Here is a 24,176-nt window from a genome sequence, read left to right on the forward strand (position 1 = left end):
TGTCATTTGCTGTGTGATCATGCGTAATTTACATATACATAAGGAAAAAGGATTGTTATGATAACATCATCTTCAAGAGATTCTGTTAACATAACATTCTTCCTTGTTAGTTTATGTGTAAAATACGCTTGATTGCAGCACAGCAAATATACATTCTCACATTTATCATTACCAAGAAACGAGCATAACATTTCATTGACATTGCGTTGTCATAACAACGCTATGTTATGAACTCTATTATGGCAGAATTGCCGCATAAATATGCCAAAGTGACATGTGGTTGCTATGCATTCAAGCGTTTTAGATAGAAAATCTAACATAAAAAATACAAAAATGTCAAACGATCAATGTTAGCATAACTGCATCTTTGTGATATGACTTGATATCATAAGAGTGAAGTTGCTTCTTATGTGTAAAACGCCTGATCGCACAGCAAATACATGGGATTTTGTCAGTATTTAGTATCATTTTGTATGAGAAGCACTAATAAATAGTAACGTAGCCCCTGCGTAAAGTTGGTCGGTCTATTTTACTGCAGAATTGACTCCTCAATATTTGCATGGAAAAAGTTTTAAATGATTCAATTTCCTGCTTATTCCTTACCCGTAGATACCAGTAATATCCGTACAGTCTTGCTCCTAAGTGTGCTGAAATCGAAAAACGGCGGGCCATCGTTTGCTTTATTTTTGTCTTTGATTTTACGTTTTTGGTTCTTGAGATGAAGAATTGCTCGCCGTTGCGGATGATATAAGGAAGCTGATCGATAAAATGTTCCCAAGATAAACGTTATAAATACCACTACGGTCACAGCTTGCAATCCTAACCTCCAACCTATGGCACTAAGGGAATTAAATTCAAATGTTAAATGTAGTACATACAGTAAGTAATAAAAAATATTTGTTCATATTCACTTTCACTTTTGTGTTATATTGTAACAAAACTTATTTTGAACAAATTCAATTCAAATTAAAAACATTTTAGCGTTGTAAATATTGTCAATTATAAAAATTTAGAAATAATCCGGACAAACTAAACGTTTTGATGGATAATTTCTCGACTGATTCGTTCTCCCATATGTACAGGCATACAAAATTGATTTGTGACTAATATGAATTATCTAACTGTTGCAAGTCTAAGTCATTCATAAACATATTGCAGAAAAAGTTAATGTTTTTGCCAAAAAGTCTAATATGCTAATTTTGTGTTTTCTCGAGGGTTCAAGTCATTCTGAATCGCTTTGAAACCAAATTTCGAAAAAATATGTGTCTGTTGTTGATGATGAAATTTGGCCTTTCGTCGACGTTTTTTGAGAACGGCTGAACCGATTGCTAAAGTTCAAAAGCCATTCCATAAAATTAGATTAGGGTGATAAGTTAGTTGAATGAAAGCAGTTAGAAGAAAATAGCTGTTTCTATAGAATAAGCAGAAAAAAACAAAATGTTTCGTCCACGTTTTTGCAACTAATCCCGAATCTGCCTTTAAAAGTTTACAAACCGTCTGGAACACGTAATAGTGAAGTGCAATCAGTTAATTCTCATTCATTCTGATATTACTAAACAAAAATAATTTTACGATTATTTATCATATCCACTTATTAATAATCATTTTGAATGAAGTAGAGATATAAACGTAACATTTATGACGTCTTTTACCTTATGGCACCCTTAATAAATGCGGACATAATAGCAATTCCGAGTCCGCTGCCGGATACTATAAATATCTCGACGAATTCTCTGCGTCTTTTGAAATATTGGGCAACCATTAGTGTAGAACAATCTCTTGTTATGCCAACGCCAACGCCGACGACAGCCCCTTGAAAATGTAAAAGAATTAATTTGGAACAATTTACCAGTATTTAAATAACAGATGTGATAACTTTTACTTCAAAATAATTTGACAGTGATCTTCATAATTCAATAATTTGTAAATTTATCATAGCTTCAAAAAAAAATTATATCTATTGCCCATAAAATTGAGGGGCTGATTCTGCCGTAAAATAAACCAATGTTATGGAAAGGCTATACAACGTAACGCTTCACATACGAAATGATACTAAATACTCTGTAAATACTGTGCAGTCAGACGTTTTCAATATAAAACCTAACCTAGAAAACGCACAAAGGTCAGAAAAACAAGGTTATTAAAACTGCATATTTGTTATGTGGCATAATAATATATGAGTAAAGTTTCATTTTATGTGTAATACGTTTGATTGCACAGCAAATACATGACGTTTCAACAGTATTTAGTACCTTTCTGTATGAGATCGCGTCATGTGACATAGCCTTGCCATAACATTAATCTAGTTTACGCCAGAATCGACCCTTTAGTTTGTCATTTGTATTCTCATTATTGGAGTTGAAAGAATATCTCAAGTGACAAAAAATAGTTCTGATAGAATAATAGTCAAAAATATTTCTTGAATTATAGCACATTTTCCAAATCGGAAGTTTTTATATGCTAATATCAGGAAAATAACTATGAGAACAAGAAATCAAACTTCATTTAATATTTGTATTTGCGTCACATAGAATGTATGTACATATGTATTAAGTCTCTCCTTCGATAACTCAAGTTGTTGGGTTATAATTTAACCTACAAGGGTTAAATAATGACTCAAAATAAGGGCAATAAATAAAATTAGGGCCGTCGACTGTATTACACCGATTTGTTGATATAATTCATGTATTTGTTGCAGTTCTTGTTACAATCACTGATTTGTCACTAAGTTAAAATTAAAGAAGATATATTTATTGATTATTTATTTCAGATGCTGTTTCGCGGATTTTAGTTTTAGAAGTGAACAATTAGTACCATCAAACTTTCCTTTATCCATAGCCAATATAATAAAATGAAAATACGTCCGAACAACATTTCTAACATTTTTTTTAAATTCATGTCAATATCGCAAAAACATTGATGAAATAAATTACAACAAAATTAAATTGCTATTTTTGTTAAATAAGACAAAAATTGTTATTTTCGACGTTTTTTTATATTATAGTGATTGAATAACGATTTTCTTTGCGACGGTATTGGACATATAGTAAAACACCCGAAATGCATATAAAAGCTCGTGGTGCATGGCATTATGCATTAAATCATATTAGTATTAAATAAAAATTGATCAATGATTGATAACAATTGTTATAAATATTTTGAAATAGATTATTAGAAATAATATAAATTTTATCACTCATAATTTATATTGCGATGACTTCTAAAATCATTCAAATCAAACGTTCTGGGAGAATATAAAAGAATCATTTTCGATTTTTTTTGCTATTAGGGAGTAACTGAGTACGGTTGTGTCAGGGCACGGTAGTGACAGTCGTCATAATATCTGAACTATATTGATTTTGAGATAGGGTCTAAAGAAAAAAGATGAAGTATGATTGTTTCAACAACTTCGCACTATTGTTTTATTGCTTCTAGAGAGTCAAAAGTAAGTTTTTCCGTTCAATTTATTTTAATCATGATTGTTAATAATACAATTAACAATTATGCATAACTTTTTTTGTTATTTTGCTGTAAGTTGAACATTAGTAGTTATTTACCAGCAATCAGTTTTTGCTTAGATAATTTAGCGCTGTTATAATGATTTGTTTTGAAAAGCGTACATTGCGTACGGTTGTGACAAATTTTGGGGTGCGGTTGTGATTTGATTTCATGACGTATTAATCGTATTTATGGGCAGTATTACCATGTAGACGAATGTTCAAATTACCATTTGATTTCCTTTTCTCTCAGCTAACTGGTGAATTAACAAAATTATGGCTGATCAAAAAAGTGGCACAATCGTACCCAGGAACCCTCCTACTATAAATTATCCTACGGTAAGTTAATAAAGATACTCGGATCGAACCTGTAGAGTTAATGTAAGTTTTATGTAGACATTCTTCAAAATTGTACTTGTAATAGTAAAGAATAATATATAAAAACTGGTAATAACAATGTAGGAAAATCATTGAATTATTAAAAAATAATAGAATACGATGTATAAAGTTAGTACATGATAAAATTTCGGTATTATTATATCTACCCGATATGTAGCAAAATAGACATGTAAATACATATATGTTTTACTATACCATAACTGAAGAATAGTTGATGAAATTGTGAAGCAAACGAAGTGAAGAGGCATCCTAGTGCAGTGATTAAACCGCCCATGACCGCCGTCACTCTCGTAGATTTTCGTCTACAGAACGCTATTGTCACAGGCGATATAAGAAGAGCTACGCCCGTAGACATCGCACCCAGCCAGCCTAGGAATTAAAATTAAAAAGATAGGATTAGACAATTACACATAATTTCATTTTTTATGTAGTGTTGTTGAATATTTAATTAGTTGTGGAATTTAATGGTATACAAGAATAAACAAATGAAATTTTAAGTAGTGGTAAAAAATGTAATATGATTTTTATTTTTTTCATTTTTTATGGCCATTAAATTGCAAGTTTCTACATTACTTAACAAAATAACAATTTTTATATCAGCATCTGCATAGTTTCATTATGATATTGATTTATAAAAATATTTGTCGTTTCTACGATGATATTGTATATTTGTAACATATAAGTCATATGAAAACTAGTAAGCCTTAAGGCTATTTGCTGAAACTTCCCGTATAAAAAAATATTTTTGTAAAAACTTTAATAAATTTAGATTTTTGAGATTTTTGAAATAAATTGACCTTTTTTTAAAAAAAAAAATTATATTATTAAATGTTTTGAATATGTTGAACTTTTTCTTCAAAACAATCGCGCTAATACAGCTGCGTAGAGATTTAACATCAAAGCGCGTAAGCGCCGGGTCGCAGTATAACAAATAAATGTTACGAAACCCAAAGAAATGTGAATAAAATTTATACTTATTATTAAAATCTCTAGTAAATATCTGATAATCTGATGTGCTTATGCCTAATGAACATTTTAGCATTATTTAGCATTATTTTTTACTTAAAATATTCGTTTTCGATTATTTTGCGATTACTGTAACTTACCCTACGGGAATAAAATTAAAGTGTAGTTTGTTAGAATCAATTACGTGAACCAAGACAAAAATCAAAGTACACTAGGCATAAGTGGCATTTACTCTCAATGCCAGTTGCAAAAATACCTAATATATATAAATAATAAAATCAATCATTAAGATAGTGAGATTAAATTTTTTTTTAAATTGTCACGATCAAACAGGTAAAAGTTCAATTTGGCCCATTATTAAAAATTTTATTGAATTTTTATGATTCAAGTAATTTTCTTATGCTTATAATATTTTAACAAGTTCGTTGGGACCATTAACTTTTTAATCTATGTAAAGTTTTATAAAAATCGTCAAATAATCAACAATCAATTACAAAGAAATTTTTTTACTAAAAACTATTCACCACGATTCCCAACTCATGTTGAATGGTTTTTAATTTTTCAAAAAGAATAGATTGAACACAATTTTTGATTTTAACTTTATTATTTACTAGACATAAGTAACATTTTTTCCAAAGCCAATTGCAAAAAATACATATATATATATATATATATATATATATATATATATATATATATTAAAATTAATATAAATTGAGATTTAATTTTTTTTAAATTGTCACGATAAAACTTTAAAAGTTCAACACAGCTCATTATTATTTTTTTTTTAATTTTTATAATTCAACTAATTTTCGTATGTTTATAATATTTTAACAAGTTCCTTGAGACCTTGAATTATCATCTATGCTAAATTTCATCAAAATCACAAAAAATCAATTACAAAGAAAGAATTTTTAATCAAAACTGTTCAGCACAATTCCAAACTATAATTGAGAGTTTTTTAATTTTTCAAAAAGGATTCAGATTTTTTACCATAAATTTGAAAAAAAAATGCATTTTTCTACTGAATCTAAAGAAAAAGCTCGGTTGATCGTTTAGCAAAACTGATCAATGCAAGCCTTTATAAAACTTCATCGAATAACAGCTTGAAAATTTTTGCATCCGTTTTTTGAGAAATCGCCAACTAATTTTTTGAATTTTCTATCTTAAACGATTCAGAATAAGTCTTTATGTCGAAAAAACACAAAATAGGCGAATATGATTTTCTGCCAAATCTAAAAGATATTCTTTCGGAAAGTTAAGAAAGGCCAGATAATGAAGATAACAAATAATTCGATCATAAAGTAGTTCGAAGTGATATTTATGTAACTAATTTATGTATAAATCTTGTAATAAAGGTGGTAATTACATTCAATATATAAAAATATATTATTTTGAGTATTACTTGTTTTTTTTTAATTACGATATTTGTTACAACCGTTAAATAATTTAACATCAAGTAACAATAACATAAATTCAAATAAAAAAGAGTACAAAATAAAGAATAGTATTTACATTAAAATGATATCCGTTATATGATGATTTAATATAAGTATTAGTTGAATATACTTCATTGTGAAAAACTTTATAACGCATATTGAATTAAATTTTTGTATGCTAACTTTCAGAGGTTTTTAATTGAGAATCAAACATTGTGAGTTGTAGACTATACACTTCAAAATTGTACGTGTAATACAGAAGAATAAGGATTATAATTTTATTTTTCTCTAGTTACTAATTGTGATTAAGCGACAAGAACCCAAAATAGTATTTATCACTGTTTATTATGGCTTGCTTATGAATATAATGATATAATGTGTTGTTCATATCAATAAAATTACTCCATTAATTATTATAACAGCTTCCAACAGATGTGCTAATATAACAAAATGAAGTAACAAAATATGAATAAAAAGCATTTTATTATTTTACTTTATTAAATGCTTTTATCAACCATAATTCTTTGAAGAATTTTTAATGCCTTTTCCTAAAAACAACAGCTACTGAATTTTGAACGCAAGGATCGTAAGATATATACGAATGGAATTCGCATAAAAGGAAAAAGCTCTCTCCATACGCATTATTGCTTTTTATCTCTTTATATAACTCGGGGGAGTTTGTGCCGGACATAAAACTTAGAAAGAAACCATTAAATCTGAATGATCAACCGTAAAATATTTCTATCATTTCCTTATATCACCTCTTATCTTAGAAGAAGATTATTAATTTAGCCACTGCATGACTGACAATGTACATTTGCATACGCGTACACAGCAGGTTTGTATGAAATTACATTTCCTGTCATAACTCATAACAGGAGATATGTTTAATGGCAAAATGCTATACTCAGGTTCGAACTGGTTCTAATGATACATATTAATTTATTAATTCATTATAAATTTCTTGATGAACTAGTGGCGTATGGCATTTTGCTTTAAGATTATTTGATAATAAATTACAGTATCTGAATTTTACTTGAAAATCTTACTTAATCAAAAACCTCAAAAATTCATTCCTTTATTAGTTTCTTATAGTAACAATTTCAATGATTATTATTTTTCTGTAGATGGTAAAGAATTCTGAACTATATGAATGAGATAAATGCACTTATATAAGAAGTAATCTTTAAATATTAAAAATAGAAAACTTTAAAACAAAATCATTAAATATGTATTATTAAATATATAGAGTGGTCCATCTAGTGGTCCTAGTGATCTTACAGTTTAGATATTTCTGTAAATAAAATATATAAAGTATTATACATCGTTAGAAAGGTCTCAAAATTATTTATTTTTTCCATATGGTGTGGCCTAAAGGCAAGTTGTTATCGATAAATTCCAATTTTTAAATTGACCACCCTATATAAGAGAGACTGTGTACGGTTTTGCCAAATTACGGTAATGACAGTCGTCATAAGAGCTGAATCATACTGGTTTTAAGATAGGGTCCAAAGGTAAAAAGATGAAGTATGTTTGTTCGAACAAGTTTCCATTATTGCATAGAGTCATCGCTTTACATTAACATGATCTGTTATTAACACCGAACTGCTTTTTTGTCAGATTTTATTAAAATAATAAAATAGGTCACTTTATTATTTTGGTGCAAGTTGAATTATAATAGTTCGAATATTTTTTAAAAAAATTATATTTTGTTACTTATTGTTATATTATATTCCTAAACTTTGTTCCAATGATTATGTTGTGTTTTATTACATATTTCTGACATTAAAAGTTGCTATAAACCATTTTAGTATTTATAGTTCTTGTCTTAATAATTTATTTTAGTGCCTGCCCTAAGGAAGGGTGTGGACGGTTGTGACACTGGCCCTTTTTTGGCTGATTTGAATTTATGACGTATATGAGAACAGTATTTCAGAAATTACTCGGTGGCAAATGTTTCAAAAATCAATTTAATTTACTTTTCTCACAGCTAACTGGTAATTACCAGTTGATTGCCATTAAATAACTCGTAATTAATAGTAAATTAACACAATTATAGCTGAACAAATAGCACAAGTCTCTCCCTCCCATTTGTATTATTTGATTGAATGATTGAATACGATTAAATATGTTTGAATTTTCACTATCTATATATAATAAAAAAAATAAATTAAACAAGATGATGTTTTATTTTCAAAATCTTAAATAATCTATTTCCAGAAAATAATTTTGTAAAATTTGTGCAACAATCACGGTTTGATATTTGAAATATTTTTATTTTGTAGTTTATCCTTCATTAGATTAGAGCTATGGGATTTTATTCAGAAGTTCCAGGTCACACACCCGTTTTGGGCAACTTGGTTCAAACAGTAGTGACATCAGTTTTCAACTGAAAATATATAGCAATGTGATTCTAATTGTAAGTGAAAATTGTACAGAACTGGCATAAGGCCTTCAATAAAAAGTTATCAGGATTTTAGTTATTCGAATAATAAATTCACAAAAAATAGACCAACCGTTGGGTTGACATTTATAAAGCCACGTCATAAAGTCATCAAAACAAACATGAAGTACTAATCGCTGTTAATAATAATAAAAAAATATATGTTATAAAAAGTTGAAATTATAGATTGTTAGACTCTTCAAATACAAGTACAAAACATTTGAACATTCGAATTCGAATTTATAAACAAAAAATATTTATTAAATATAGTAAGTATGAAACTATTTGTCTTGGTCAAACGATGCTTATAATGTATTTTTATTTACAAACTCAAACCAGAAATTGTAAAATATATGCAAAAATTCGCATATAATTGCAAATTAGTTAAACCTAAAAATTCTAAATATGGTAAGTATCTCAAAATACAATAAAAAAATAAATATAGTAAACGGTTCAAATTAAAAAATGTATTCAACTTGTACAATTAGGTATAAATTATATTTTATGAAATGTATTTTGTGATAGAAATTCGGCACTGAATATGATGCAGTATAGTGTTACGTCGCTAAGGGAGTAATTGTCGCAAATGCTGCACGATTTATACGCGGTTGTGATATGCATATATTTCAAGTGTAATTTACGTATGAAAAATTTTAAACGATTTATGTGACTAACAGCTTAATGCACTTCACTATTTTAAAGGTATTAAATTATAGTGCGATTAGTCATGCTGAAAAATCCTCTAAAAGTAGAATTGAATTCCTCACGAAAAAAAAGTAATTTCCTATGAGCAACTCAATGGTAGCTATTTTTTAATACTTTAATATACAAATCTGAGTTAAATCTGAGCATTGTTAATACAATTTTAATTTACTGTACTTGTTGATATATACTAATGTTCCAGATTATTTTACATGCAACAAATCAGATAAAAAGCAAGCGTCTGTTAGTATAATTAATTCAACAATTGTGTCACCAATTTTAAACAATATTAACAACAAAATGTTTTCTTGGTTTAACTCAAAAAGGTCATAAAGTTCGCCTTTTGAAAAGTTTCGTGTGTGTTTGCGTGTGCGTGTGGATACAGTTTTTCCTCCACGATTTAGAGCGCACAAATCAACCAATTTGAATAATTGAAAAAACATTTGATTCCTACTGATGGGAGACTGATGGGGTGCTGATTAGTTTTTGACAAAGACAAATCCAGCCGTTGTCGCAAAAAGGCAATATTTTACAAAACGAAACATCCGAATTGAATTATTCAAAAAAAACCTTTTGCTTGCATTGACAGAACGATTGTTTTTGAGGAAAGCAAAAGTAGTGTGTGGGAAGTGCAAGCGATTTGCCTTAAGGCACGATACAATATACCACTAGTTACACTTAAATTTAGTTGTATAAAGTTACGAATTAGCTTCAATATTAGTTTACTAATTTGACTACCTACTAATCTAATGAATCTACTTCATTAGATAACTCATATTATAAATGATTCTATAATATGAGTAAATCTCTAGTGTTCTCTTATTGGAGAAAATTCTTAAGTGAGAAGGTAAAGCACACAAACCATAGAACAATTTTGTAACTATGCAAGAAAGAATTAAAAAAAACTATTGATCTAACGGTATGTTTCAATAAACTTATCGTTTTCTGAATTGCGATCTGGGAATCTCACGAGTACATCTAGTAGCTTTTTTTTCGATATAGCATATTTGAAAGGCAATCCAACCCCTTGATTGTGACATATTTTGACTATACTAAGCAGTATTTTTTGATTTAATACTTATTATTTTTTAGAAGTTTAATATTATACCAGCCAGATATCAAGCTGGTCGAGGTTGGAATCAAACAGTTTAATTTTTCAGTTTTTTTCAATACTACTTTTATCACTCTGTTAATAATATATGATACATGTTTACTTAATAAACATAGTTTTTCTATGGAAAATAGATAGAAAAAAATCTATATTTTAAGTTCTAACTTAGGCTAAATGACCACACGGTCGGTCAAATGCCATAAATAAATAAAAAAAAAAAAAAAAAGTTCTAACTTATTATTAGTATTAAAAGCAACAAGTATTTATTGTTATTGTTGTTGTTGTTGTTAAACAATGTCCAGAAAGAGCATTTCTTGAATAAATGTGAACCTGCCCAAAAAAACAAATCTAAGCACCCTTACATTCTTTCTATGTAAACATAAACCAAATCGTTCCTACTCCTTTTAAACTTTTCTCGGCCACTTGATGGTTGTTGATTGCTTTGTGTTTAGAAGAAATATATCTAAAAACCCCGATCGTATCGTGAACTAGGGTGGTTTAATGGCCGAAAGAGTGGAAATAAAATTGTCTTTTTAGATTGCTCACAAACACGTTTTATTTGTTTGTAGTCGGAAAATGTTCAAAGTTTGAACTACTAATTCAAAATATTTTCCAATCAACTCAAGTGATACTTGAGTTAAGCAGCATAAGCTGAAAACTTAGTCTTCATAATAAAACAAAAATGTAATGAAATATTAGTTACAATTTTTAAATGGATTACTATAAACTTCTTCGGGGTTCCATGGCAGAATCTATGGTATCGCAACCACAGCTTCCAAGTTACATACCCATTCCGGACAACTTGAAATCAAGCAGTAGTTTAACTGAAAACTTGAATATTACTTAAGAATATTATTTAAGTGAAAATAGCTTTCTAGCGCATTAGTTGTCTCATCACTATTAAAACAATCTAATAATAATAATTATAAAGGTAATTAACGACCACTGGGATGTTTTCAAATAGCTCTAAGTTAGAAAATTGCATAACAATTGCTATTAGAATTAGTTCTGATTGTTGTAAGAAACAAAAAAAAATTACATAACATACGGAAATTTTGCGCAGGTTGGAATTGGATATTATAATTAGACTATTTGTCTATATATTTGACAATCTACATTTGTCATCTCTCTTGTATGTCAACTTTTTAATTTATTATCTATCTTTATTGTTTATCAATAATCAATCCACAACAGATTTATGTGAGCTTTATACAACATATTAAATCAGCGTAAAAAACTAAAATTAATATTGTAAATATTGTTTTCTTGAGCTTCAAAAAATTCGCTTTTTAAGAAATTTTTAAGAAAGGAAATAAATATTTAATTGAAACGAAACTTTCAGGTTTCATTCTTATATATTTCAACATTCTTCTCATTTTTTGAATATATTTAATAATATGCCGGGCACAAACATTTTGCCGAGGCGCGACGAGAGTGCATGTGTCTTTAGCGAGAAAAATACAAGTCACAATTTCCACCCGAAACAAAAAAAAACAAAACAAATTTTTATTTTGAATTGTATAGATTCTAGTTAAACTTAAAAAATGCAGAAAAAATATGTTTTTTTATAAAAAAAATCACTATATTGTATAAAAAGTGGGTTAATTATAACATTTTTTAGAGGTTTTTTTAAGTTCAACTAGAAGAGAATTTAATCCTGATTACAATCAATTTAGTCTCGTTTCGATAGGATGTTTAGTTTTTTTCCTATCTCTACCGACAATTAGATAAAATCGAAAAAATGAAAAACCAAGAAATCGCGTTTCGAAGTTTTTGTTCCGATAGTATACATACTCGACACTTGTTTACTATTTCTTCTGTAACTCCGAAAATAATTAGAATTTGTTTCTGAAAAATAATAGGCATAAGATACTTTTGCAAGAAAAAAAAATCGTTTTTTTAAGCCTCTAAAGTTGGCTACCCTCTTAAGCTGCGATTTGAAAAAGCTATTTCAAATAGGATGAATATAGTGGTGCATTAGTGAGCTCATGAGGAAGGAAAATTATAATATTTCAACAAAGATATTTTTCCGAGATTTATGTTATTATTCCATACTTATAGTACGAGTTTTAGCAACATGCAACCGGAACTTCGGGCTCGTTCGTGGGAACGACTTGGGTACATAAAATAGCTAGAGAGCAGAGGCACAATTTAATGAAGAGGTTTATATACTAAAACCTTGTTTTAAGAAGTATTATAGTAATTACATTGAAAATATTATCAGAACTACAGGAAATTTTTATTATTTAATACTAGCTGATCCGGCAAACGTTGTTTTGCTAAGTAAGGTATTTCTAAATAATTTTTAGAGCCTCAAAAATATTAATACTTTATTTTAAGTTTGTAAGGATGTGCTGTTTGAACGCTATAGACAATGATGTTATATAAAGTCTACAATAAATATAAAATTATACAAATGAGTTTTTTCAGAGCACCAAGTTTGAGAAAAATATGATTTGCAAAATCGTGCTATAAAGCCAAAAAATGTATTTTCATATTAACATTTAAAAAAAGTTGATATTTTGAGTATCTAATAACACTAGTGGCCCGTTTAATAACATTTTTGTGTATAAATAAAACTACAAACAAAACTACTTACTCAATTAAATGATATTCATCTAAAACACCCTATTAAGTGTAATCATCTGTCAAAATCATTTGACATTTGACATTTGACGTATGAGCTGCCATCCATTGTTCCATTAAAATTACGCTTCTATAGAAATTTTAAAATTAAAAATGTAAAGTTTCTACGCGGTTTTGTAATAATATCTCGCCTTTTGCACAATATCTACATCAGCACGAATTTTTCAAGACTAAGACTCGCCAAATTCGTACGGACATTTTAGAGCGTTATCATACCTAACATTTTATACATATCCATTTTTATATACAAGAAGAAAATTATGAAATGAAAAATGAAATTTTCACATTCAGATATATTCAATGGGTCAACACATTCCAAATATGCAAGCAATTGTAAATTACAATTACTTATGTAAAGTTGACTACACACCAAACTTAAAATAGGATCCACAGTGGTTTTTCATTTTCGCAAAAACTATATTATTCATAATAGTATTTTCCATGATTGAAAATATTAATGGGATCAATATTTAGCTTATTATTGAGACTTAACACTTAAATTTTTATTTAGCTTAAATTAGTATTCAATCTAGCATTTAAATTTAGTATTAGAAATTTTAGAACTAGCTTCACTATTAGTTTACTAATTAGCGTTAGCTTTATTAAATTACTTATAGAGGTTTCTATATATTCTATATCAATGTGGTAAATCATTTACTTTAACTCTTACATTTATTAATGTTCGAATTAGCTTTACTATTAATTTATTAATTAACTTTACTTTATTAGATTACTCATATTAAAGAGGTTTCTATATATATAATAGTTAGTAAGTCTCTATTATTGAAAAACAAACTTAAAATAGCTTGAACAAAGTGATATTCAATTTAACTAGTGGTGTATAGCATCGTGCCTTAAGGCAAATTGCTGGAACTTCCCGTACCGTAGCGAAATGTTCGAGGGATATTAAATGTTTTCAAATAGATTATTATAAATACTGTAATAATGTCTAATATTTCTAAGAATTATATAAACTGAATTGCAAAGTTAAAATTATTTGTTTAAACGTCGACGAAAAAATGCGGACATACAAAAAACACACACACATTCATTTTCAAAATTTCACACATACATTTTTATTTAGGTATGCCAAAATGTTCAGAAACCTTCAAAGCGTGAAGATATGCGAAAATTTTCAATTTCGATTTTCGGCCCATTACTATAACTACCCTACGGGAAGTTAAAAATTATAATTAAAACTTTGAATGATATACAAAGTTTATATTAATCTATCAAGTGAACTGTTATATCTTCTTATATATAAAAATGGAGCTCGAAATTATGTTCGATTCGCTAAAACTCGAAAACCGCTGAACCGATTTGGCCAGTTTTAGTTCCAGAGACTGTGGGGAAAGGTGACAATAATTTTAAAATCATCCAGAAACTTTACATTTTTAATTTAATTTTTTTTGTAGAAGTGTAATTCAAAATGAAACAATCGACTGCGGCTTTTACGTCAAATGTCAATTGGTTTTGACAGATTATATTCAATCAAATTAAATAGGATGCTTCAGATGAATATTATTTAATTGTAGTAAGTAGTTTGATTTATTCGCAACGGGTTGCAAGTGTTATTAGAAAGTCGAATTATCAACTTTTTTGAAATCTTCGAAATGGCAATTTTTCGATTATCTAGAAATTGTTTACAATTACCTTACATAATAAAATAACGTTTGCCGGGTCAGCTAGTAATAAATAAATTAGAAATCCTCCAACTAATAAACAAGGTGTAAGTGGCATATTGACTCAAGTTTGCAAGTTGCTTCTTACTTACACTTACTTCCTATTTGTATAAGTAACCGACATAATCAATAGAAGTTTGAACTTTTGAGAATAATTAAGAATGCTCGTTAGGTCCATGAAACTCCATAATTATATGAAAATGGATCAAATTTCTAAAAAAAAAATCAAATCGATTACGTAGAAAAAGCTGGGCAGATCTTTACCAAGAGCTAAGGTTAAATTTTGGCTTAAAACAGATATATACTTTTCTAATTTCGGTTAAAAATGATACAAAACTATTATTACATATATTTTCTGGACTTGAAATGAGTCAAAAATAAGAAATCAATTTTTTAGCAAGAATATAAACTATTAGAATTTCTCCTATCGGAAGGTAATAAATAACCGTCCATAATATTATTTAACATAAAAGTATCCTTTATACTAATGAAAAGTGTATTTGACAATAACATGCTTGGAATTTTCGCAATTGGTAATTTTTTGCATAATATGCATAAAGCCATCTAGCAGCTATCCCACTTTCTTTAGTTTTATGATATCCGGAATATCTTTTGGAGAAATGTGTTTACAAGTGAAGAGATACCGCGGATGCATTTGCCTGCAGTGAGATTCATATGCTGGAAAAATGAAAATTCGATATGAAAAGTTACTGGCACGTAACGCTCTAAATTTATATGTAAAGACGCAGTTAACTACCTAGCACTTGGGATTAAACTCAATAACACCGCATAAAGTTCACTGGTGTTAAGAGATAAAACTGCATATAAATAGCAGTTTAGTTATTGAATATACCCTATATAAATAAAAAATATATTTCAAGAACATTATGCTACAATAAATAGGAGTTATAAATGCAGTTAAGGTCCAAATAGTTAAAAACAGCAGCAAAAACTTATTACTCTCCATTAAATAATTTTTATTGTTATTACGATTATTATAAATAGATTTATTTTTAAATAAATCGGTATTATACAGAAATAAATGATTTATAGGGTGAAGCGGAGCACAAAGGTTTAAACGTCGAAAATTCTCAATTAATTCCTGATTTTAGAAATATGCGTTTTTACTATTTTTCCACAATTTGCTATCTATTCCTTTTTGCCCCATAGACTCACAATCAGTAAAAAATAAAAGCCTAGAGATCTCGTGCCTTATTTTTAATTTTGAAGAAATTTTTATAAAATTATAGCTAAATTATTATTAACCAAACCAAAATAAAAATTTCCTGGTCACATTTCTTCTTTACAAAGATCACACTATATATAACCTTGATCTGGTATTTTGTCAGAAATGTGAAGTTAAAATAATAATAGAGTTGTTTTTTTTAAATTAATTTACTTTTATTATTTACACCTTTGCCAGAGTATAAATTCAGTTGGTCCTTTTAACTCCAAGACATGTAAGCTTTTATGAAGGTTATATTAAAAAACTGTTGAAGCTAATATATTTTATAAAACAAACCGTATACTTAAAAATTATATCCAGGCACCACAAAGTGGTAATAATAAATTGAGAAATAAATTAACAGAGCTCAAAACAAAAAAAAACTTTTGTTATGAATATTGATTCATAAAGAATTAAGGGGACATATGGCTAGAAGTCTTTTACCCCGTACTTTCAAATATTGTTAGAAAATTTCTTACTTAATTTGTTTTTGAGATAAAGGACCTTTATGCCCGAGGACCTTTAAGTCCAGCTCTATCCTAATAAGTATTGTTAGCTAATAAATTTTAGTATTTAAAAAAAATCAACTACAAATATATAAGAAAAGAAACAAGTAAAAATATCATGAGTTTAAATAAGATTATTGCTGAAAAGCAAAATTATCTTAACATATACCTCTTGTAAATTTTCCAAGCTGAATATTCCAAAAAATATATCAGTTTATTTCAATTATCACTTTTAAAATTTGTTTTCAGCACACAAAACAAATACTAAAATTTCATATCAAACTAATCATATTAATTCAAAACTAAATTTATTTTCACATTAATAAAATATTTGTTGTAACGAGAAAAGTGCAAAAAGTGTTGTGTAGATCTTTCATTCATCATTTTTAATCATATTTTAAAAAGGAATTTTTAATTAGAGCGCATTTGTCTTATACAGGCTTTGTTATCGTGCTTTAATACAAAATCAATACTGAAAATGTTGCAGAAATATTACAGATTCGTTACTTTTTCACCGTAATAAACTCAATTAAAAGTAGCATTTGTATTAAAAAAAATGAATATAATGGAAAAAAAGATTTAGTTATTTATTACAAGTGGCAATAATTCAAAAGCTATATATACTAAATATTGTCAATGAATCAATAAATCAAACATGTCTAAATAAATATGTAATTAATATTGCATATAAGAAGTATACTATAAATTTAAATTAATCCAATGTTCGAAGTGATATAGGAACTGAATATTAATGAATTAAAATGTCAGTGCGTTGCTAATTAATACTATAAAAAGTATCTAACTTACAACAAAATTAATTACACATATCTGTTCGTATAAATTTGTAGGATTAAACGTCTGCGATGGGACCTATTAATCACGGGTTAAGGCCAGAACCTCGGATCAGTCGCCCGCAAGAATTACCGATAAATAAACCTCATGATGAAGTACGGTGCTGAATAGATAAATGGACAACAACGATACATAGCTGTTAAAACAAGCTGGGATAAAAACAATTTTTATATATCTCTTTTTTAATTGTTTGCAGCAATCAGAACTACTCAAAACTACTTATCCTATAAGCTGTTTGAAGTCTTAAGGGGGTTTTCTACCTCGGGATCGCCATTTCGAGAAATTTTTTAATTTCTCAAATTCCTCGTGTCAAACAATAGCCAAAGATACATAAAAACTAAATCATTTTGTTGTTTTTATTTCAGGCGACTTTCATGAGCAAAATCATGTCAATCGTTTTGGTATATATTTTTTGTGAGGTACATTTCAAGGTCAAATTAAGGTCAAATTAAGGGCAAATTAAGGGCAAATTAAGGGCAAATTAAGGGCAAATCAAGGTCAAAGTCTTTCATTTTAACTAAAATTTCAGTAAAATTTATGTTAAAAGTATAAAAATAAACAAGCTAAATGCTAAAAACCGTACCTTGATTGCATTTATGGTTTCCCTATAATTCTTTCTCAAAAAAACAGTACACAAGGTAGAAGACCCGCTTAACCATTACAACCCAGAAGTTTACAATTATAATTTGTGTGGCTATATGATATATTAAATATATATCTAACCGTTAAGTGCATATGTAGCAGTAATTACTCAAAATATATTCAATTAATTTAATAGATCTCGGATATGATCTAAAATGAAAATCTAGTATGATACTGCTTGATACCAAGCTAGAACAGATTGGAATCGACGCTTCAGATATTCTTTTGTTTTAAAGCCGAAATTTATAATTATTATAGCAATTAATTGTTGTATATTATTACATAAAATATATAATATTTCACCAAACACAAATAAATGCTCTGTAGGAGTTTATGTTTATAATTATTATTGATTTTAATAATCATAACAAAGAAATTAAATTAAATTCTTATCAGCAATTACTTAATGATTAAATAGATCATAAATATGATTTAAAATGAAAATCAAGTATCATACTGCTTGATACCGAGCTAGCCACCGGTTGAAACGAACGTTTAGATATTCTTATTTTTTAAAGCCAAAATTTATAATTAGAATAGCAATTGTTTGTTGTATATTCTTACATAAAATGTATAATATTTCTCCAAACACAATCAAACAGATGTTCTATAAAAGATTCTGAGTTTATTTTTATAATTATTATTGGTATTAATTATCATTACAAAGAAATTAAATTAAATTTTCATCAGCAATTACTCAAAAGGATATTCGATTAAATAGATCATAAATATAATATAAAATGAAAATCAAGTATTATACTGCTTGATATCGAGCTAGCCAAGATGGAATCGAACCTTTAGATGTTCTGTTTTGTAGAATAGCAATTGGTTGTTGTATATTCTGACATAAAATTTATAATATTTCTCCAAACACAATCGAACAGATGCTCTAAAAGAGATTCTGAGTTTATTTTTTTAATTATTATTGATATTAATAATCATAACAAAGAAATTCAAATTCAATTTAAAGCAGCAACTACTCAAAGAGATATTAAATTAAATAAATCATAAATATGATCTAAAATGAAAATCATGTATCATACTGCTTCATATGGAGCTAGCCGAGATGGAATCGAACCTTTAGATGTTCTGTTTTTTAAGCCCAAATTTGTAATTAGAATAGCAATTGGTTGTTGTATATTCTTACATCAAATGTATAATATTTTCCTAAAGAAACTCGAAGACAATTAAAGAGATGTTCTATAATAGATTCTGAGATTATTTTTACTATATAAATTCTGAGATTATTTAACTATCATAAATAATTATTATAACAAAAAATAATATTAAATTTTCACAAACATAGTTGGTGCTACTTAAAATTTCTGAACATTTTGGCATACCTTAGAAAAAATTGATGTGTCGATACAATCTATTGATGTATTGATTAGTTTTTAGCAAAAGACGGTCCAGCCGTTTTGGAGTTACGGAGCAAAGAGTGCAGTAAATAGAAATCGAGTTTTTGAGAGAACGGAGAATCCGATTTGAATGATCTAAAAAACATTCAATTCGTAATGATGCGGAGAAGTAGTGGTTAGTTTTTGGTAGAAGCAGGTCCAGCCGTTTCGAAAATACGGAACTAAATGTGTAAAAAATCCCAGTTTTTGAAGGAAATAAGCAAACAATTGTTTTTAGAAAAAGATTTTTTTTTAAATTTTTTTTGGATATCGAAAAGAATTCGGATTTTCAGAATTTTAATTCGGTATAGAAAGTTCCAGCAATTTGTCTCAAGGCACGTTGGCATACACCACTAGTTTAGTAGATACTTTGTGAACATTTTTATGCCTTTTCAAATATTAGATAAATATTATGAATCTAATAATGTGCCATTAAAAATAATACACTTCTGAACCACAAATTTTAATTCATTTAAATATTGATTTGAAGAACTTACAAAAATGAGTTTATTTAAAAAAATAGCAAGTACATGAAAATGATTTGCAAAGCTCAATCTTTTATAAAAGCATAAAGTACCGTTTACAGAGAAATCATAAGATCACCAGGATAATAAATTTTCATTAAATAAATTAAGAAGTTTATAAGAAAGTTCCGGAACTTTCGCCGTTATGAAAATTTTGCGTGTGATAAATGAGAAAAAGTTGGAAGAAAAACGCTATCTACCTGCGCATGAATGAGCTAATTTATTTTTTATCATTTCTTCGTACGATTGCATCACATATGGAAATGACATCCATTCATGACATTGACAAATATTCTTCCGTACGATGTTCTCTAAATGGTACATCCATTCAGAACAGGCACAATGATCTTCAATCTTAATCCAGGATTCTCTAAGAAACATGCTCCGGAAGCTTTTCATGTTTCTTGAATTATGGTAATTTCTAAAATTCCTTTGCTTCTGAATTTGACACTTTATGATATATTGATTTTTGTTATGTTTTTTTGGAAGTGCAACTACTTATTTACAACTACCATCTATCTAAAGCTTATATCCTTTACATTCATTTTATACAAAAAGATAAAGCCATGTCGAAATATATTGTAATGCACAAAAATAGGTTGATATGTTGAAAATTACAGTCAAATTTACACAGTACAGTCAAAAATTAGCTTGAAAATTAAATTCTACACTAATAGTAATATTTTACTCTTCTTTGGTAATTACAAAGAAACGGCTCGGCCGATCAGCGAATAAAACTGACCGATGTACCTCATCGAGATACATCGAATGTCTTTTAAATTTTTTAAAGCGGTCCAGCCGTTTTTGAAAAGATGTTGATTTAAGGTAAAACGTCTGTTCACACACAAACACTTTTTCCAAATTTGGTCTCATTCGATTCAGAATGGCTTGAAACGTCCAGATAACAAATTTAGCAAATCGGATTTTTTGATGAAAACTAACTTCTTCGGGAAGTTAAGAATATTGATAATATAAAATAATACTTATACACAAATGTAGTTCACAACTTTCTTATTTCTTACTAATTCGTTGAATATTGACGTATTAAATAACCGTTTCGAAAGAAAATATATTTAAATATTCATTAATCGCCCGGGAAAATTTAATTAAATATCAGATTGATTTGACAGTTTGCTATTAAAGAACCTTTTTATTAAAATCGTACATTTCTTCTCACTAATGCTTTGGGTGAATGATCCATCTGAATATATTTTGGCAGCTGTGTCTATAATATTCGAAAACCTATATCATGTGAGTTGCTAAATAGCATATTAGCATAATGTTTTTATAATATCTTCAACGGTATAGTACAAAGAGAAAGCTTTTATAAGAAAAGCTTTATATATTATAATAAACATAATAGAGGAAAACAGAAAAATTGTATTATGTGGTAACGTTTAGAATCATTAAACATGTGTAAAATAGGATTATTAATATTATTATTTTTATTTTCAAATTTGTATGTAACAATCAGAGTAATGAAAATATTCTTCTAGAGTGAAAATATATTCTAATATAGTAATTATCAATTTTATGTTTATATCACAATTCAATAGTTTTAAATATTTTATCAGCAAGCATTATTAATAAATAAATAATGTGTATAAAATATATTTTAGCTGCTGAAAAAAAAGTTTGTAATCGACAAAAAATCCTACTTAGTATACTTAATCGTTCGAGACCAAAATTGGAAAAAGTATGTCATGCGTGTGTGTATGTGAGACCAAAATTTAACCTAAAGTCGACATTTTCTCAAAAAATACTGCACAATTTTTGAACATTTAAAAGCCATCTGTTGATTAGTTTTGTGCAACAAATATTTTTTCAGAATTATCAGAAATGTACAAGAAATTTCAACCACATTTTTGCAAAAAAAAAAACACTATGAACCGATTTTGAAAATTAAAAAACCATTTAAAACTAATTATTTGGAAATCGACCTAATTAAATTAAATTAGTTTTTGTTCAAAGCCGTTTTTTCACAATTTTGATGAAACTTCATATGCTGATTTTGTATTATAGTTTTAGAATATATCTTAAAATATGAAGGCCTACAAAAAGCGGTTTGATCAAAAAAATTCTATCGGAGAATCTTAAAAATGGTTAAATATCAATTCTAGTTATAAACAAGTTGAATATTCACACATCTTATTCATGCAATTTGCCTCAAGGCAAAATCATATTAACAACTAGTTTTAATTCATAAGAGTTCGAAGTTATGTTTGAAATGAAAAAGCGATCAGGATTTAAGCAGTTTATTTATTCAAAATTCGTAATTATGTTTAAAATGAAAAAAAAACACGATCAGGATTTAAGCAATTTTTACATTTCTATGGAAGTTTTTTCTTTATTGATGATTGCAAACAGAATTAAAATACCTTTGGCAGTCTATATGCAGCTCATAGAATTGTACTGAATTCTGATTGAAAAAAACTATAAAAACAATATTTCAAATTTCATTTTATGAAATGTAAATATTTGCAAAATTCAATTAATAATATTAGTTTTAAATAACACATTTGTTTCCAAATTTGTAACTTCAATCAAAAATAATTAAAAATTAAATAAAAAATCTGTTACTGGCTCACTCGATATTTTATCATAGTGACCTGCGTTCTAATTTTTACTATAAACTGCATTTATGAACTCTATAAGGATAGATTGTAATTTGAATTAAAATGAAATATTTAAGGCCAGGTTTTATTTAATAATTAATTTTATTAAGGAGTCTTTCGAAATAAAAACTAAGTTCTTCAGTAATACTCCCTTGTTTTCACAAAGTTACTACATTTACTTAATCATTTGATCATAAAACTAATCCATGATACCTATAACACCAAAAACACGATCTATTATAATAGCTGCAGATACAAGAAAACAAATCTACCCTATTTCTCCAAGGGTCGGCATAATTTATTGGTAATTTGAGCACTCTTACATTAGTAGACCAATTTATTGCATATTTCTCAAAGTCATTCAAGCTGAAATTCTACTTGACGGGGGAAAAAAGAATTATCTGTATGCATTATATAAAACTAGCGGAAGATTTAATAAAATTAGGAATAGGAATGCCTACAGTTTTCGATTAATCGATAATTTAGTCGAAATTTTATCGATGAGACTCAGCCATAGATGACTCAACTAATAAAAAAAATTAAGTAATGATATTAGATTTAAAAAAAAAAATTAATAGTAGGTGTTTATAGAATTACAACATTCTACCATTCTTTAATTAGTTGTTTACAACTGACAATTTTTCGTCGAGAATTTCGGGCGTCGAGTATTCGGGGAAAAATTCTAAAAGCAATCGATTCCTATTGATAAGGAGATGTGGTAATTAGTTTTTGGCAAAGGCAGATCCAGCCGTTACGCAGATACGGAACAAAGAGTGCAGAAAATAAAAACCGAGTTTCTTGGAGAACGGAGTATCTGATTTGAATGGTCCAAAAAACATTATGCTTGTGTTGGCAAAACAATTATTTTTAGATATTTTTTATTTAAATTTTTTCTCCATTTTTTTTTATTTATCGAAAATAATTTAGATTTTATTTTAATTTTGGTTAAAGTTCTGAAGCTCACTAATATACTTCAAATGAATATATTTAACTTTGTAATTCATTTGATATAATTCTTAGAAATATTAGAAAATGTTACAGTATTTATAATAATCCATTTTTAATCATTTAGTATTCCTCGATCATTTCGTTACGGTACGGGAAGTTCCAGCAAGTTGCCTTAAGGCACGATGCCATACATCACTAGTTTCATTTTTCTTAGCAAACAAAAAAAAACATTTAATGAAGCGATGCATGATATTTCATATTATCTTGAATTGCTCTTATATTCATATTATCTTAATTTGTTCTAACTTATTGAAATATGATGATAGCAATACTATAAAACCAAACTAAGTAAAAAAAGTAGTTATTTTCTTCCCTTTGTGTATATTAATAAAATAATGAGAAAAAAGTTGATTTTGTTATGTTTACAATTTATAATGTACAGGAGTGTATGCATGCATGTAACTATTTGGGAAACTAATGAAAAACTCATGATGATCAATAATCAAATTTTCCAGCATTGCCAAAACACATTTCTAGTTGTAGTATGTTTCTTCAAAATTAGTAATATTTTTAACAAAATTT

The 24,176-nt window shown here is 27.7% G+C and overlaps 1 protein-coding gene across 1 annotated transcript in view; it reads right to left on the bottom strand.

Annotated features, from left to right (window-relative positions):
- LOC113388166 (monocarboxylate transporter 10-like) overlaps positions 1 to 24,176 on the bottom strand; it is a 161,141-nt gene that overhangs the window by 3,070 nt on the left and 133,895 nt on the right. Inside the window, exons 2-4 of the mRNA XM_026625567.1 lie at positions 4,092 to 4,265; positions 1,653 to 1,812; positions 604 to 839 (exon numbers count right to left, since the gene is read on the bottom strand). Of these exons, the coding sequence (XP_026481352.1) occupies positions 604 to 839; positions 1,653 to 1,812; positions 4,092 to 4,265 (570 nt within the window). The remainder of the gene's footprint in view (positions 1 to 603; positions 840 to 1,652; positions 1,813 to 4,091; positions 4,266 to 24,176) is intronic.

This window comes from Ctenocephalides felis, unplaced genomic scaffold (assembly GCF_003426905.1).
Source record: "Ctenocephalides felis isolate EL2017-DRISC unplaced genomic scaffold, ASM342690v1 CF-g0.4_SCAFFOLD_03572, whole genome shotgun sequence".
NCBI lineage: Eukaryota > Metazoa > Arthropoda > Insecta > Siphonaptera > Pulicidae > Ctenocephalides > Ctenocephalides felis.